At 48.1% G+C, this 15000-nt stretch overlaps 1 protein-coding gene across 3 annotated transcripts in view; it reads right to left on the reverse strand.

The window, feature by feature from the left end:
* The window catches only part of LOC143134438 (microtubule cross-linking factor 1-like), a 66138-nt gene that overhangs the window by 18036 nt on the left and 33102 nt on the right, over positions 1 to 15000 (reverse strand). For 2 of the 3 annotated variants that reach the window (XM_076294843.1, XM_076294845.1), the window contains exons 4-8: positions 14086 to 14136; positions 10666 to 12105; positions 5696 to 5845; positions 2829 to 2936; positions 1922 to 2122 (exon numbers count right to left, since the gene is read on the reverse strand). In XM_076294843.1, coding sequence (XP_076150958.1) covers positions 1922 to 2122; positions 2829 to 2936; positions 5696 to 5845; positions 10666 to 12105; positions 14086 to 14136 — 1950 coding nt within the window. The remainder of the gene's footprint in view (positions 1 to 1921; positions 2123 to 2828; positions 2937 to 5695; positions 5846 to 10665; positions 12106 to 14085; positions 14137 to 15000) is intronic. The other variant, XM_076294844.1, reaches the window with a different exon arrangement.

The following is a 15000-nucleotide window of genomic DNA, read 5'->3' on the forward strand; positions in this document are numbered from 1 at the left end:
CTTGGCCACCAGTAACACAATACAGCCACACATAATACTGTCAATGTACCGGTACAAATCATGAGCGTGAGAGTTGTCTGAGCCATTTTCTTCACTGGGGTCACCCTGAACACAGTCCACACTTTATCATTGTCCCTCCAGTCACATGTATGTGGTCACCAGGGACAGTGGTATTGGTGGACTGTGAAATTGAAAGCTTTGCAACATTTCATTCTGGATATCAAATCAATACAGTTTCATTTATAGGTAATTGGCTGCTGTATGAGGGAATACATGTGGCTATTGACAGGAGACCTTGACTTCATCAATACTGTATTAAAAAAAACAGCTGCCTTTAAGTACAGCAGGTGTCTTATGGTGAAGACACTTTGGTTCATACCAAATATTCTAGAACAGAGCAAGATAGATCTGTTCTAAAATCTTTGGTTCATACTACTGCTGAACTTTACTCACAATTTGCTGACTCAAGACTCTTGGCAGTATCTTTTGACCCTGAATTTGGACACCGATTCTGTGTATTTCCAGATTGTTTTTTTTGCTATAGCCTTTGCTAGCCTAGTAGATAAGAAGCAAGTGGGACAGAGAGATAGAGAGTGCGTTCAGGATAGGACCTCAGGCCTCTGGCCACTGGTGGGTACTATGGCCATATATGGTGTGAGACCCTGGTGTGTGGGCGATTTACTGTACCTAAAGCCAACACCAACTCATTTCAACGAACAGTCAGATACAGAGTAATTGTAGCATGGAACAAGCTGCTAACAACTTTCTTAACTAAGATAAATAAAAAATCTACTTTCAAAAAAACACATGAAAAAGCATCTTAGTCAACCATACATAGGAACAGCTGTGATCTGAACAGTAATTAGTGGGTGCATGTAAGAGTATTTAGTAGGTTTTACATATTTTGTTTATGTATGTATGAATGTATGTACACTCTATACTTATATATATGGAGTCTTGCGAACCATGTGAAGGTTTGTAGGTCTGATGTAATGAATTTTTAACCTAGGTTTGTAAGTCTGATGTAATGAATTTTTAACCAAATTATTATCTGTTTGTACTGTCGGACCCCAGGAAGAATAGCTGGGACTCATGCCCCAGCTAATGGGGATCCTATAAAAAATAAACAATAAACCCTGCCAATACTGCTGCGCCAGCTCCCCCATTTTGATAAGACTTTGATGATGAGGCATAAGGATAACCCTTAAAGCCACTGTCAGAACCTTTCAGGCCGAGGATAGCCTACAGTAACACCAATTTGTACTTACTGTTTAATCAATTTGTAGAGTAAGCCGGTGTGACAAGCCATATTGGCATCTCAACAGTCTCAACATTTCATGAGTGGCATTCTGGCTCTGACTACACTGAGATTATGTAAATCCTGTCTCTCCATGGTCAACTATGTTGGATATTACTCAGTACACATAGTTCTCTATTGCCAGCATCCTGGCTCTGCACTAGTTTGCTACTTCTGCACACCTGTGAAGTCATGTACAGTATATGTACAGCGCTTCTGCCTCTGTGTCTCTGCTGGCACTCACCCATCCTTAAGTCTCCATGGTTAGCCATTCTGGCTCTGGCTACTGTGCAGTTTCCTACACCTGTGCCTGGAATCTGTAATCAGCTAAGTTGCTTCTCACTCATCATCCTCAACTCTCGACAGTTAGCCATCCTCGCTCTGGCTCCTGTGCAGTTTCCTACATCTGACATCAGCTATGTTGGTTCTCACTCATCATCCTCAACTCTCGACAGTTAGCCATCCTCGCTCTGGCTCCTGTGCAGTTTCCTACATCTGACATCAGCTATGTTGGTTCTCACTCGTCATCCTCAACTCTTGACAGTTCTCCATTCTGGCTCTGGCTCCTGTGCAGTTTCCTACCCCTGCTATGAGACATGTGTAATCGGCCATGTTGGCTCTGACCTCTTCGTGGGCGCCCTCCTCTCCGGCCTCAGCCCTGCGGCCGAGCCTCCAGTGGGTAAGGATCCAGCGCAGCTTCATGTAGAGGACGACGGTGTGGTGGCGGAAGAGCCGCACCTCCTGCTGCAACAGCGCCCTCTCCTGCGGCCACGGCGCCTCGTGCGTCTGCAGACCCTGCAGCTCCAGGCCACGCCGCGCCTCCTGCTGCAGCCACGCCCATTCGGGGAGGCCACACACACACACACACACACACACACACACACACACACACAAACACACACACACACACACACACACACACACAGACACACACACACAAACACACACACACACACCCACACACACACACACACACACACACACAAACACACACACACACACACAAACACCCACACAAATAAGAATCAGAATAAGAATAGTAACTAGCATACTAGCTGTCGAAGCCAGTAGACAGACATAACATTAGCTAACCCACTGGCTAAACTGCTGACTACTTGAATTACTTGGCTTACGAACATAAACAGAGGAATCTGCAACTTTTCATGATCAAACATGTGTTGTCCTTGTTTGTAGGCTTACTCTATGCACATCGCTCGCTGGCTGCCTCTAGCTACCAGCTGACTAATGGTGGGAGGAGTTCAGTGTTCTCACCCGGACTAGCAACTTGCTTAATCCTATTGCAAGTGATGTGGAAGAAGTACCGTTCACCCTATTAAGAGTTTATCTGAATGATTTTGGAAAGGTTATTTTAAGGGCATAAGACTCTTTAGGGTTGCTATAAGGATGTGACCACACCCATCCATGGCTGCCACACCCTCATAGGCAAGTCTCATCCAAATGAGAAAACTTGACCCTGTAGATAAAATCACCAACGAATCATCGGATATGTGAACGTAGCTTAAATGATTACCTGAGTGACTGGTCCTGTCAGGTTCTCACGGTCCTCCTGACCGGGTCTCAAACGGAACTGGAATTCCCAAGCTGGAGATGTGACCTCAGGGGCAGACGGGTCTCGGATCTGGACCACACCACACAGAACACCATGGATTACTCTCAGAACCTGGCCAGGGTCCAACCGCTAGCACAGAACACCATGGGTTATTCTCAGAACCTGGCCAGGGTTCCGCTAGCACAGAACACCATGGGTTACTCTCAGAACCTGGCCAGGGTTCCGCTAGCACAGAACACCATGGATTACTCTCAGAACCTGGCCAGGGTTCCGATAGCACTTTGGACAACAGTGTCTGTTAAGTGAGTCTATGAAGTGAGTATAGGTCTCTGAGAATGCCAGTGATTCTGGCATTCTCAGAGACCTATACTCACTTCAAAGACTCTCTTAACAGACACTGTTGTCCAAAGTGATACATTCTAATTAGCCAATATCTACTCCACATGCTTGGTATTTAAAGCTTTTAGTAGACACTTCAACCATCGAAAGAGGGGGGGGGGGGGGGCGGTTACAGGTTGTGTGCCAATCCTCTGGTAAGACCAGTGTTGTCTCTAGCAGCTGAGCTGAAAGAGCATCAGTTGCACTCTTACACATCTCAATGTAAAAAATAATAAATTGTAGAATGCTATTCAGACCGTAATAGCAATTAGAGGTAGTTTAGTCAGCTGATGACATCACACACTGACCCAAACTGAGCTGCAATGATATAACCACATCATTACAGCGAGAGCTAGTAGAGCTTGATAGTGTGTCATTCATATTAAACTACCAGATGCCTTACACATTTTGTCTGTTTGCTTGTGTATCTATCTGTCTGTCCAAGCCTAGACATCTGACACAGTTAGAGTGCAAGTCTTCTCTACAAAACAGCTGTCTGTCACAGCTGTCTTAGAACAGAATTAGGGAACAAGTACGTCCCCTCAGGGGGCATCTGCACCATACTGGAGATGCACTGGAGAGTCAGCTGTTGGTTCCTGCCTGGGTGGTGTCCTGTTGGGCTGGGTCGTGTACGATACAGCGTGACTGGAAGCACCACTCAGCTACTCAAAATCAATAATAATCAAAGCGCCATAAGGGTAAAATGTGTTTTCCAGTCAGAGTATTTCCATCTCAGCCTCTCCCATCATCTCTCTCTCTCTCTCTCTCTCTCTCTCTTTCTGTCAGAACCCTGGCTGGTGTGGGGACGCAGAAGAGAACCATCAGCCATGTACGGAAGCGACAGTCGGCAGGCGGTTCCGTTTCCTCCCAGGGGTTTCCCCCGTTACTTTGTTTTGGCCGATGAAACTTTAATGTAGCTCCTGTTTTTTCCTCAAGGCTCATTCCCCCCCCCCCCCCCCCATTGCATCCCCCTGGGGGATCTAAGTGTGTGAGGTTTAAACAGCGATACTTCAAATCAAACGAGGAAGGAGCTGAAGTAAGCAAAGGCAGCGGATTGCAGGGTTGTTGCGTAGCATCAGCTTTAGGGGTGAGACTGGGAGGCCTGCATGCATATGCTATACTTGCAAATTACTCCCTAAAACAACCCTGGCCTCATGCTCTCCTTCCCATGATGCTTTGTAAATGTTACAGGTGGATCATACCATAGCTTCAAAGAAAAACAACATTGTAATCCCCATTTCATGTGTCTAGTCCTTATACAAAAGAATAATAGATGTCCCTATGATAGAAGTCTTATATAAGATCTTGTTCCATAATAAACATTGGATTAAGAATATGAATACATATGAAGAATACATATACATGATACCCAGATACTGTTAATTCTATGAGCCCTGTAATATGGACACGTGATGCAAAGAGGGACCAAAATGGGTATATTGTCTAAATTGGAAATGTTTGTCCTTCAATATCAATAGTCTGGCTCTGAGGTGAAGAATAGCATTCATATATTCACACAGAGACATACAGGCTAAGAATCCAAGAGTCCATGACTGTGTTGCAGCTATCACCCTGCTCTGCCGGTTCAGGAAGACCTCATTTGACTTTTACTTCTTGAATGTGGAGAACCTGGAGTTTGTTTTGAGTGTCAGGACTTTACCTTGTCAATGGCACTTGAGGACACACACACAGGGAGCACAAAACACACACACATCATGCATTTACAACACGCTGAGAATGTGTATGTGATAAGAACGTCCTGAGGGTTGCCTGGGGATGAATGTTCACAAAACACTGGTTGGTAAATGTGCTAAACACAAGACAGCTTGTTTTATGGCAAAATTAAATATTTTAAAATAAACTGTGGTGATTGTGGGAGTGGATCAAGGTGACAGTGAAATAACTGCAATAATAACAATAATAACAATAAAAAAAGACTTCAACCCAGAGAATGAAATGAGAATCCGCCCTGCTCAGTTAGCGAGCGCTAGGCTACGCTGCCATCATGATCTTAATCCCCTCTCCCTCTCTTTCTCCCTCTCTCTCTCTCTGTAATCCGTTTGAAATGCTGGTTTACATGTTGTTGACAGCATATAAAAATGCTATCTGACACTGCCGTGTTGTTTCTTTGTTCAGTCTTCACATAGTATGACAGGCCATTTGTACAGGAGGATTATCATTGCCGCTCTTGAAGCCATCAACAGCAACAAACCAAAATGGCTGCAGATTCTCCAAATACAGCTAGGGGGAAAAAAAATACCACCCCCTTTCTCCATCCCAAAACAAAAGCAACACCTAAAGGTTTCCTTTCATCATCATTGTAGAAAAGTAGAGGCCCTTGTCAGCCATCTTGTCCCCTCCTCCCTCATTTTAAAAGCACCCCTCCCTCCCTCCCTCCCTTGTTTGCCTTAGTTGGGAGAAGGAGAGAAGAAAGACGCTGCGCTACTGACCTCCGCTCCTCTCACCCCCTGCGGCCTGCCGCCTCTAGCGTGTCCCGGGGTTCCCCTGCGCCTGGCGGAGCCTGGGGCGGCCGCCTCTCTCCAGCACCCCCCTACCAGGCCCAGGCACCACTGGAGGGGGCGCTCCTCACCCTGCCCGGACTGTGAGTGGGGGGGGTGGGGGTCGTGGGGGAGTCAGGATGGGGAAGGAGTGGGGTGTTGGGGTGGGAGGTGGTGGGTCAAAGGGTGTGGACAAGGTGGAGGGAGTAGGGCATGATGGTGAGGGGGGTGGGGGGTTGGGGGAGAGAGATGCATGGTGGGATTGATTGGTGAACTAACTCAAAAGACGCACAAAAGACGAGTAAGGGAGGGAGGGGTGGCAGTATATACATACACACACGTACAACATACACAAACACACACACACACACACGCACACACAACAAAAACACACAACCCATACAAAAACCAGGCAACATGAGTAGAGCAGAAAAGGCAAAAGAGGAAAAGGCTAAAACGCTACACACAGACATAAGCGAAGGGCAAAATGGCACATGAAGGAAAGTGTGTGCGAAAGAGGAAGAGACGGATGGACCGCATGAAGCTAGAGCACAAAGAAAAGGGCAAAGAGGAAGACCAACTTAAAAATGGTGGCATAGGACAAGGACGAGGAAAGAATGACAACAAGGAGGAACAACACCATGGGCTGGACCGTCTGGATGGAGAGATGAAGGGAGAGACGAACGACAAGAAACGAGGGAAGGAGGGAGGAACACAAAGAGGAGAAAAAGAGAGAGGGAGGGAGGGGAGGGAGGAGAAAAGAATGCAAAACACTGGTTATGAAGCGCATGCAATGAGGGATACATGAGTCAAATTAACCTCCAGCGAGCGCAGCGGCTAATGCTAGTGCCAACCACACATGCCCCCAGTGGCAGCTGACTCATCCCTGAGCCCAGCCCAATTCTGGCCCTCATCTGGGCCAGGTCAGGGCCAGGTACATACCAAAGTCAGATGCTACTAAAGGGCTAGTTTGAACTCGCTAACTTAACAAGATAACATAATGTGCTAGCTTGATATGCTAGCCTGACAAGCTTGCTCAACACGTATTTTAAAATGCATGCCCATAGAGTCACATTGCCATGCACTTGTTGTATGTATGCACATACAAAGATAGTTCACACTACAATTGAAGATCAGTTCTCTAACAGAGATTGCAATCCACGAGTATTTAATAACTAGAAAGGCTGCAGCATTTATGTGGGCAGTGTAGGTTAGCCTTAAACCATCCAAGCGATTGATGAAGCCAAACCATGTCAGCTGAAGACAGGACCAGGAGGAGATATATTTCTTTACAGGAACAAATGCCTCCTGAGCAAATTGTAGCAGGTGCTATTCTCTGGTCAGACCATAGTACTAGGATTGGAAAGGGCAGCCTTGGCCGAAATAGTTGTTTGCGAGGGGGGCTGTCTGCATATGGTGTCGTCTGGGCTGAGTTGTGCAGGATTGTGACTCGTGTTTCCTTCAGACGCTGCTCAGAAGAAGGGCATTGTGGGAGTGGGGAGGAGGAGTTGGGCAGATGGCAGGTTCCCTCAGAGTCACAGTCAGGGCACACTGTGCTCCACACAGAGCGTCCATTTTCATTAATATCTAATTAATTCAGCGGATGTCTTTGACCAAAGTGACTTACAATCTAACAATGGGGACATTTTTAGCAGTGCCTGCTAAGGGAATTACATCCATTTCCTGGACATTCTAAGCATTTTGAATGCCCAGTTGTGTGAGAGGAACACTAGGAATTATTATGATAATGCCAAAATTTGACATTGAAATTTAGGCAAAAAGGCTTTCATCCACTGCCAAGGAAAGGTGACTTAAAAATAATGGTTCTAGAAGGGTAAACAAAGACATGGGGAATTCTTACGATAGGCCAAATTTCGGTTTATGGCTTTCATCCACTGTCAAGCAACAGTGACAGTCAATAATCTAGCCTGCTGATTATAGAATGGCAAACAATCAAGAGATGCCTTTAAAAACACTAATTTAAATGCCATCTGAAACGACAACATGGAGAAACCAGCCTCGCTCACTTTGATCATAGATATGACAGCACACCAAGGCCTGGGGAATGGGCTAATAGCTTTAGTAAATCAGGTTTATAGGCCAAGTACACTTGCGTATACAAGGAATTTGGTCTCTGCATTTATCCCATCTTTGAATTAGGGAACACACAGAGCACACAGTGAACACACAGTGAGGTGAAGCACACACTAGGTAAGCTGCCTTGCTACAGTGGCGCTCGGGGAGCAGTGAGGGGTTAGGTGCCTTGCTCAACCACTTCCCCCGCCCACATTTTTCCTATTGGTTGGGGATCGAACCTGCAACCCTTCGGTTCCAAGCCCAAAGCCCTAGCCAGTAGGCCATGGCTACTACGATTACTATGTCAAAAGGGAGGGATATCACTCACCACCAAACAGTTGCACAGCACAGAACTACCTCAGCCATACAACCAGGGTAACCACGGTCAAAAGAGCCAAAATGGCAGTTGCAGAGCTGGATGTGATGGCCATGATATCATGGACTGTGACTGACTGAGCAGAGAGGGTGACGGACAGACATAACTGAAGAAGATGGAGGCGACCATCTTAAATTAGGGGCAGGCACTTTCTCCAGATGCTATGAACACTCAAGGATAGCTGAAGCCATGCAAAGGGATCCGGCCATAGCCACACACACACACACACACACACACACACATATGGAGTAGCCACAACCATTTCCCCAACCTCCCCTTCCCCTACACACACACACACACACACACACACACACACAGATACACACCCCTTACAATCCAAAAAAACAATCACACACACGCATTGCTTACACTCGCAAAGCAGGCAGTGGAAGCACAGAGTGTGTGAAGGTCGGAATGAAGAGGAAGGTGTATGTGTGTGTGTGTGTGTAGGGATGGAGGGAGGCACTGGGGCAGGTAGACTGGGAGTGGGGTCAGGGCTCTAAGCAAGTGTGGGGCAGGATGGGGTGGTGGTGGCTCACTGTTGCTGGTGGGGGTGTGGGGGAGTGGGTCGGTGCGGATGCCCAGTGGACAGGGCTGGGCAGCATATCAGAGGGGCATGAGAGTCGATGCCACACGCAAGGCCACGGGCACCCCTCGAGAACGTACCTTCATCCCAACTGCCCTTGTCCGCTGTGCCTCCCTCCTCTCTCTCCCCCACTCTTTCTCTCTCTAAAGGAAACATGAGTCGTGCTGATCAAAGGTCAACAGGTCAACACCAGACGGAGTGGAGAAAGTGACAAACCTAGCCTCCCTGTGAGGTCAGGACAGGGCAGGGCAGGGCAGGGTAGACCTCCTGTGAGACCTGGGCCTTGTGCAGGCAGACCTCCAGCCTTCTCTGTGCAGCTGGTACGGTATCTCGTGGTGGGTGGATATGAATGGTTTTAAATCAGGGTGCAGGATGGGTGGATAATAAACTGAAAGATTTGTGGATTTGTCAGAACGGCGTTGAGCAGACTCCATGAACGGCGACAACCAAATCATGAAGCATGACATGATATAGATGGAACATCATCGAGTCTTTCTGAATACATCTTTACAGGATTATACCTTCCATTCTATTGCACCCTTTATCTGAATATCTCTATAAAAGTAAGACCGAAATAAAGAACTTAAAGCGATGGTTTGTAGTAATTTCACCCTAGGGTCCTTTGCACCATGACCCCGAGCCAAACACCCTCCCAGAACCTTTTTTCCCTTGGTCGAACCCTGGTCGAGTAGTAACTTGCCTGATTATCTGCTACTATACCACTGCGTCGATGTTTCTTCCGTGATTTGGGAAAAGCCCGTAAAAGTCCTTGCAGGAAGCGATTACATCAAAGTTTTTTGGTATATCCAGTTTTTAATATTTTTTTTCCGAAGTGTTTACAACTTAGTGTTAACTAATAATTGTTGCAAACTGGACTACGAACAAAATATTAGTGCATTCCTGGATCTACATCCTTATGCATGCTTCCTGCCAGGACTTTTACGGGCTTTTCCTAAATCACGGAAGAAACGTCGACGCAGCGGTATAGTAGCAGATAATCAGGCAAGTCTTATTTAAATAAACTCCTGGTGCACTTACAAACTTTCTAATGCCTCGTTATTGGACTAAAGGTCATAGTTGTACTACTGCAGAAGTTTCGTACCATTCAGGGCATTATTAGTGGGGTAATTTACGAGATAAAAGTTGGTTCCATCACGACTGCAGAACGTCATTAGTTTCTGACAGTGCTACTCGACCAGGGTTCGACCAAGGGAAAAAAGGTTCTGGGAGGGTGTTTGGCTCGGGGTCATGGTGCAAAGGACCCTAGGGTGAAATTACTCCGAACCATCACTTTAAAGCCCTTTACTCTTTATATGATCTTAGTCATTATTTTCATTGGGACGTGAGTCCTACAGCACACCAGCTCCATATCACATTACACCCAGACGAGGTCCACACCTACCCGAGCCATGCTGTCAGGGACAACGCAGATCTCAACAGTCACTATTCTATGCTTTTCTCCATTGCTCACTGTTCAGTGTTACAGCTGACGGACTGAATAATGGCATTGCTATAGTCCACCAATCTGGCCTCATGGATCCGCTGGTAAAAACACCATCCCTCATCCTCCATATTAACTCGCTCTGCCTGTCTGGTTCTCAGTAACTACGGTTTATTTCAATAAGGGACATGCTCCTAGACTAACTTATACTTAGTTATTGTCCTTCAAAGTAAAACTGAAAGGTTCAATTAAAGTTAAAAAGGCAGAAATGTCCCTATTGGCCCTTTAAGCCTGGTGGGCGGGGTGGACACGCACGCATCCAGAATCAGGAAGCAGTTGCATCAGAAACAGAAAAGAGAGGGAGGAGCTTTTGGCAGACAGCAGGAAACTGGTAGAACTGAAAACACCAAAGAGGAAGAAGAGGGACAGTAATGAGGCTTTACCTGGAGGTCAGCGAGCAGGTCCCTCCCCAGGGTGCCGATGGGTGAGTCTCGGGACAGAGAGGTCCCGGTGGAAAGGAAGCTGCTGGACTCGGTGAGGTGCGGCAGGGGTGACAGGTCAGGCTCCCGCTGACCGTCACCGAGGCGCTCCACTCTTTCCATAAAGCCCTGTAGCTCGGCCCTGAAGGCCTTCATGCGCGCGCTGACCGTCTCCAGCACCGCCTCGTCCTGCTTGACCTCACCCGCCGGCACGACCGTCGTCGACTCGCACTCTTCAGAACTCTCTGACGCTGCCGTGACCACCACGGCCACGCCCTCGTGGATTAGGCTGTCCGTGTCGGCGATGAGGCGGTCCACGCTGCGGCCCAGACGCTCCGCCTCCCGCCGGAGCCCCTCCTCCGCACGACGCCGCTGGCCAATCAGGTCAGCCTCCCACGGCTTGAGGCCCAACCCCCCTGCTCCTCCGCCTCCGCCACCACTGCTGCTGCCCAGTCCTGAGGTGACCGAGCGTTCCACCACCTCCTCCGAGTCGCTCTCGCCGCCCACCGGGCCTTCACGCTTGGGCTGCAGCAGGAGGGCCTGGCCAACCTCTTCCTCCTCGTCCTCCTCGTCCTCCTCTTCCTCCTCCCGCAGTGCCGTCGCCATGGTTACGGCAGCGTGGGGGGCGTGCACCTCAACGGTGGCCGGACTCAGGTGTGAGGCGAGGTCGTAGCGTTGCGCGTTGGACACAAGCACGCGGTTCTCGTACTGCAGCTTGAGAACCTTCCCCGAGAGCTCGTTGATCTGCAGCCGCGCCGCCTTCAGCTCCTCCTGAAGTGCCGCCACGCTGCCCATCGTGATGTCCGCCGCCCCCTCCCCCGTCTGACCCGCGCCTTCCCCCCCATCGCCGTCTCCGGGCCCAAACTTGAAGCGACTGAGCTCGGTGGTCAGCTGCCGGTTGTGGTCCTCCATCTCGGCGATGGAGCGCCGCAGCAGTTCCGCCTCCTCCTCAACGAACTGCAGGTGGCGCCGGAGCTCCCCGACCGACTCGTACGGCGACGCCGGCCCGCTTCCGCCCCCACCGCCCCCTCCCCCGCCCAGCGCCGGCCCACGCTCGGCCCAGTCGCGCTCGCACTGCGCCCGAAGGTCCTCGTTCTCGGCGCGCAGGCCGCGACTCTCCACCTCCAGCTCCACCAGCTTGCGGCCCAGGATGTTGGCCTCCTCCTCCACCAGACGCAGCCGTAGCCTCAGCTCGGCCTCGCGCGTGCTGTGGGGCCCCCCGCCGCCGCTCGGGGCCTCGCTGGGGGCCACGGGGCTGTCCATGTCGCCGTAGACGCTCTTGTACTTCTGCAGGTCCTGCTCCAGCTCGTCTCGCTCGCGGCCCAGCCGGGCCATCTTCTTACGCATCAGCGCCGACTCCTCCTTAGCAAACTGCAGCTGGCAACGCAGGTCTGCACTGTCCTCCTACGAGAGGGAGAGAGAGAGGAAGGGAGGAAGAGAGATGGAGGGAGAGAGAAAGGGAGGGAGAGAGGGAGGAAGAGAGAGATGGAGAGAGAGAAGAAGAGAGAGAGGGAGGGAGGGAGAGAGAGAGGGAGGGAGAGAGAGAGGGATGGAGAGGGAGTATGAGGCAGAGAGAGAGAGAAAGGGAGGGAAAGAGGGAGGAAGAGAAAGAGAGCCGGAGAGAGAGAGGGAGGAAGGGAGAGAGAGAGGGATAGAGAGGGAGCAGCAGAGAGCAAGGGAGGAAGGGAGGAAGAGGGAAAGATGGAAAGAGAGCATGAGAGAGTAAGAGAAAGGGACCAAGATAGTAGGACAGAAGAGGGTGGACAGAAAAAAGAGAGGGAAACAGAAAGAGAGAGAGAGGTAGAGAGAGACCAATGGAGAAAAGAGGAGAGGGGCGGAGAGGGTATGAAAGACAGAGACAGTAGCAAAGGAAGGAAAAACAAGAGAAAGAATGATGGAGAAAGCATGACATACAATAAGGGAGAGGGAGAGAGGGATAAAGAGAGAGGGAAAGAGAGTGATGATGAAAGGATAGATTGACAGGAGGAGGGCAGAGGGTTATTATGTTGTGATTACAAAATTAATCCTGGCTTCTCATTTTGATTTTCATGTAATTGTTTTGCCAATAGAGCATTACAGGATTAAACAGAGAGAGAGAGAGAAAGAGAGAAAGAAAAGACAGAGATACATGCTGTATTGGAGTATGTCTGACAACACAAATGTGCATATGAGCATAATAATGCACACTGGCTGAATACTACAAAAGGCCAGTATGGATGATGTAGTAAAATGCTTTACTAATCCCGCTGTAGAGAATGAGAGACAGAGAGAGAGAGAGAGAGAGAGAGAGAGAGAGAGAGAGAGAGAGAGAGAGAGAGAAAGAGATAGCTGCCCTTGCGTGGTGTTGATATTGTACATGTCCAAGCTGAGAGATCAAACAGCATGATGTGGACTACATATCCCACTTAATATCCACTGCTCTTCGCTGGCATCATAGTCAAGGCAGCAGCTACAGCTGCGGTGTGCTTGATTCCACCTATGATGTTTTGCTGTGTCTTTGAAACACACACACACACGCACACACACACACACGCGCAAACACACAAGGACTGCACGATTTGAGGAAAATATCTAATTGCGATTTTTCTGACAGAAATTGTGATTGCGATAGTAATTATTGAATGTCAGTGAATTGATTTGGTTCAATATTTCAAATGTCTCTTTAATTTGTGCCACCCCTGATTGGTGAGCACGCCCAGGGCACAAGAAGTTAATCTCCCCTGACAGATTGTGAAGCTCACCAATCAGAATTTCTATGCCCCTCACGCACTATGCAAACTTACCAACCAAGTGGCACATCTAAGGATGATGACATGAATATAAAAGTCCTAAATGTAATAAAAATAACTGCACGATTATTTGTATTCTTTTCTTTTTATTATTTTGCTATCAGGTAACTGCTTCTATTCATATTGATTCACACATTTACACATACACAAACACAGGTGCTTGTGTACACTCTCTCTCTCTCCTCCCTCCTTCCCACCCTCCCTATGCATTCTGTGATTGGGACATAATTTATTGAAGGAGCGCAGATGAAAGGTTGGGCTCTCAAAGATCAATTAGTCTTAGTGTGTGATGGTAGTGGCTGGTCAACAGACATGCCTCGGCTCAGCTGCAGGCCTTCAAACGTGTCCTTAGGACAGAAACAGCGACAAAATATTGATTTATTGAACATTGAACTTTTGGGAGTGTAGGTTTCCCCATTTGCACACCCAAATATGCAATGAGCAAATGAGCAAAATCATGCACACACACACACACACACACACACACACACACACACACACACACACACACACACACACACACACACACACACACACACACACACACACACACACACACATACTGTACTCACACACACACCAGACAAAGACACACCTGTGTTGCAGATTTCTTGTCTTTGTGGCTCCCTCTCCTCCTGAGTGCATTCTGTTGACAAGGTAAGGAGGAAGAAAAAAAGATTAAGAAAGACCAGAGAATGAGCAGAACGAGCAAAACACACACAGACACACACACACACACACACACACACACACACCTACTACAGCAGTAGAAAAAGAGCTCCTTACATCTACACCAGACAATGACACCCAACCACACTTGAGTCAAGTCAAGCACACAAATACAGCATCATCCAGAGGCACCATCAAAAACATAACTGCCATTCTTGGTCAGGGCTCACTTGGAAAAGAGACCTCTGTCTCAATGTGACTACCGCGGTTAAACAAAGGATAAATAATAAATAAATAAACATCATTGAGCAAACAAAACCAAGTGGGAACATCCCCAACATAACCATTCTCAATGAGCATGTCAGAATCTTACTGAGTATGGGTCCGTAGTTGCAGCGGATTTGCAGTACAAGACAAACTGCTCCTGAGAGATTAGTTACATTTTACTTAATCGCTGATACTGACTGAAGTGTAGTGCTCCCTTGTCTTGATGAATATCAGTGGATACAAGTGATTCACATCACTTGAATGAGAATCGGATATCTTTGTAAAGTCAGAATTACAAGCACAACCCCAGACTTAAATAGAGGAGGTGATCTAAAAGTACAGAAACACAGCGATGGGCCTACTGTACATGCCCACACACACACACACACATGGACACTTCTATTCCGATTAGAATAGGAATAACGCCTCAATCGGAATAGAAATTACACATACTGTACAGCCATATATATACGGTCAATCGGATTGCCTGCTGTATCTTGCAGCAACAATGGCTATTCCGATTAAAGATTATAAAACGCTTACAGAGTAGAACGTACCCCATATAAACAGATGG

The sequence above is a fragment of the Alosa pseudoharengus genome, unplaced genomic scaffold (genome assembly GCF_046254945.1).
Source record: "Alosa pseudoharengus isolate Yale_2024_CS ecotype anadromous, Long Island Sound unplaced genomic scaffold, YU_APseudo_1.1 YU_APseudo_1.1_scf_2, whole genome shotgun sequence".
Classification (NCBI taxonomy): Eukaryota; Metazoa; Chordata; class Actinopteri; order Clupeiformes; family Clupeidae; genus Alosa; species Alosa pseudoharengus.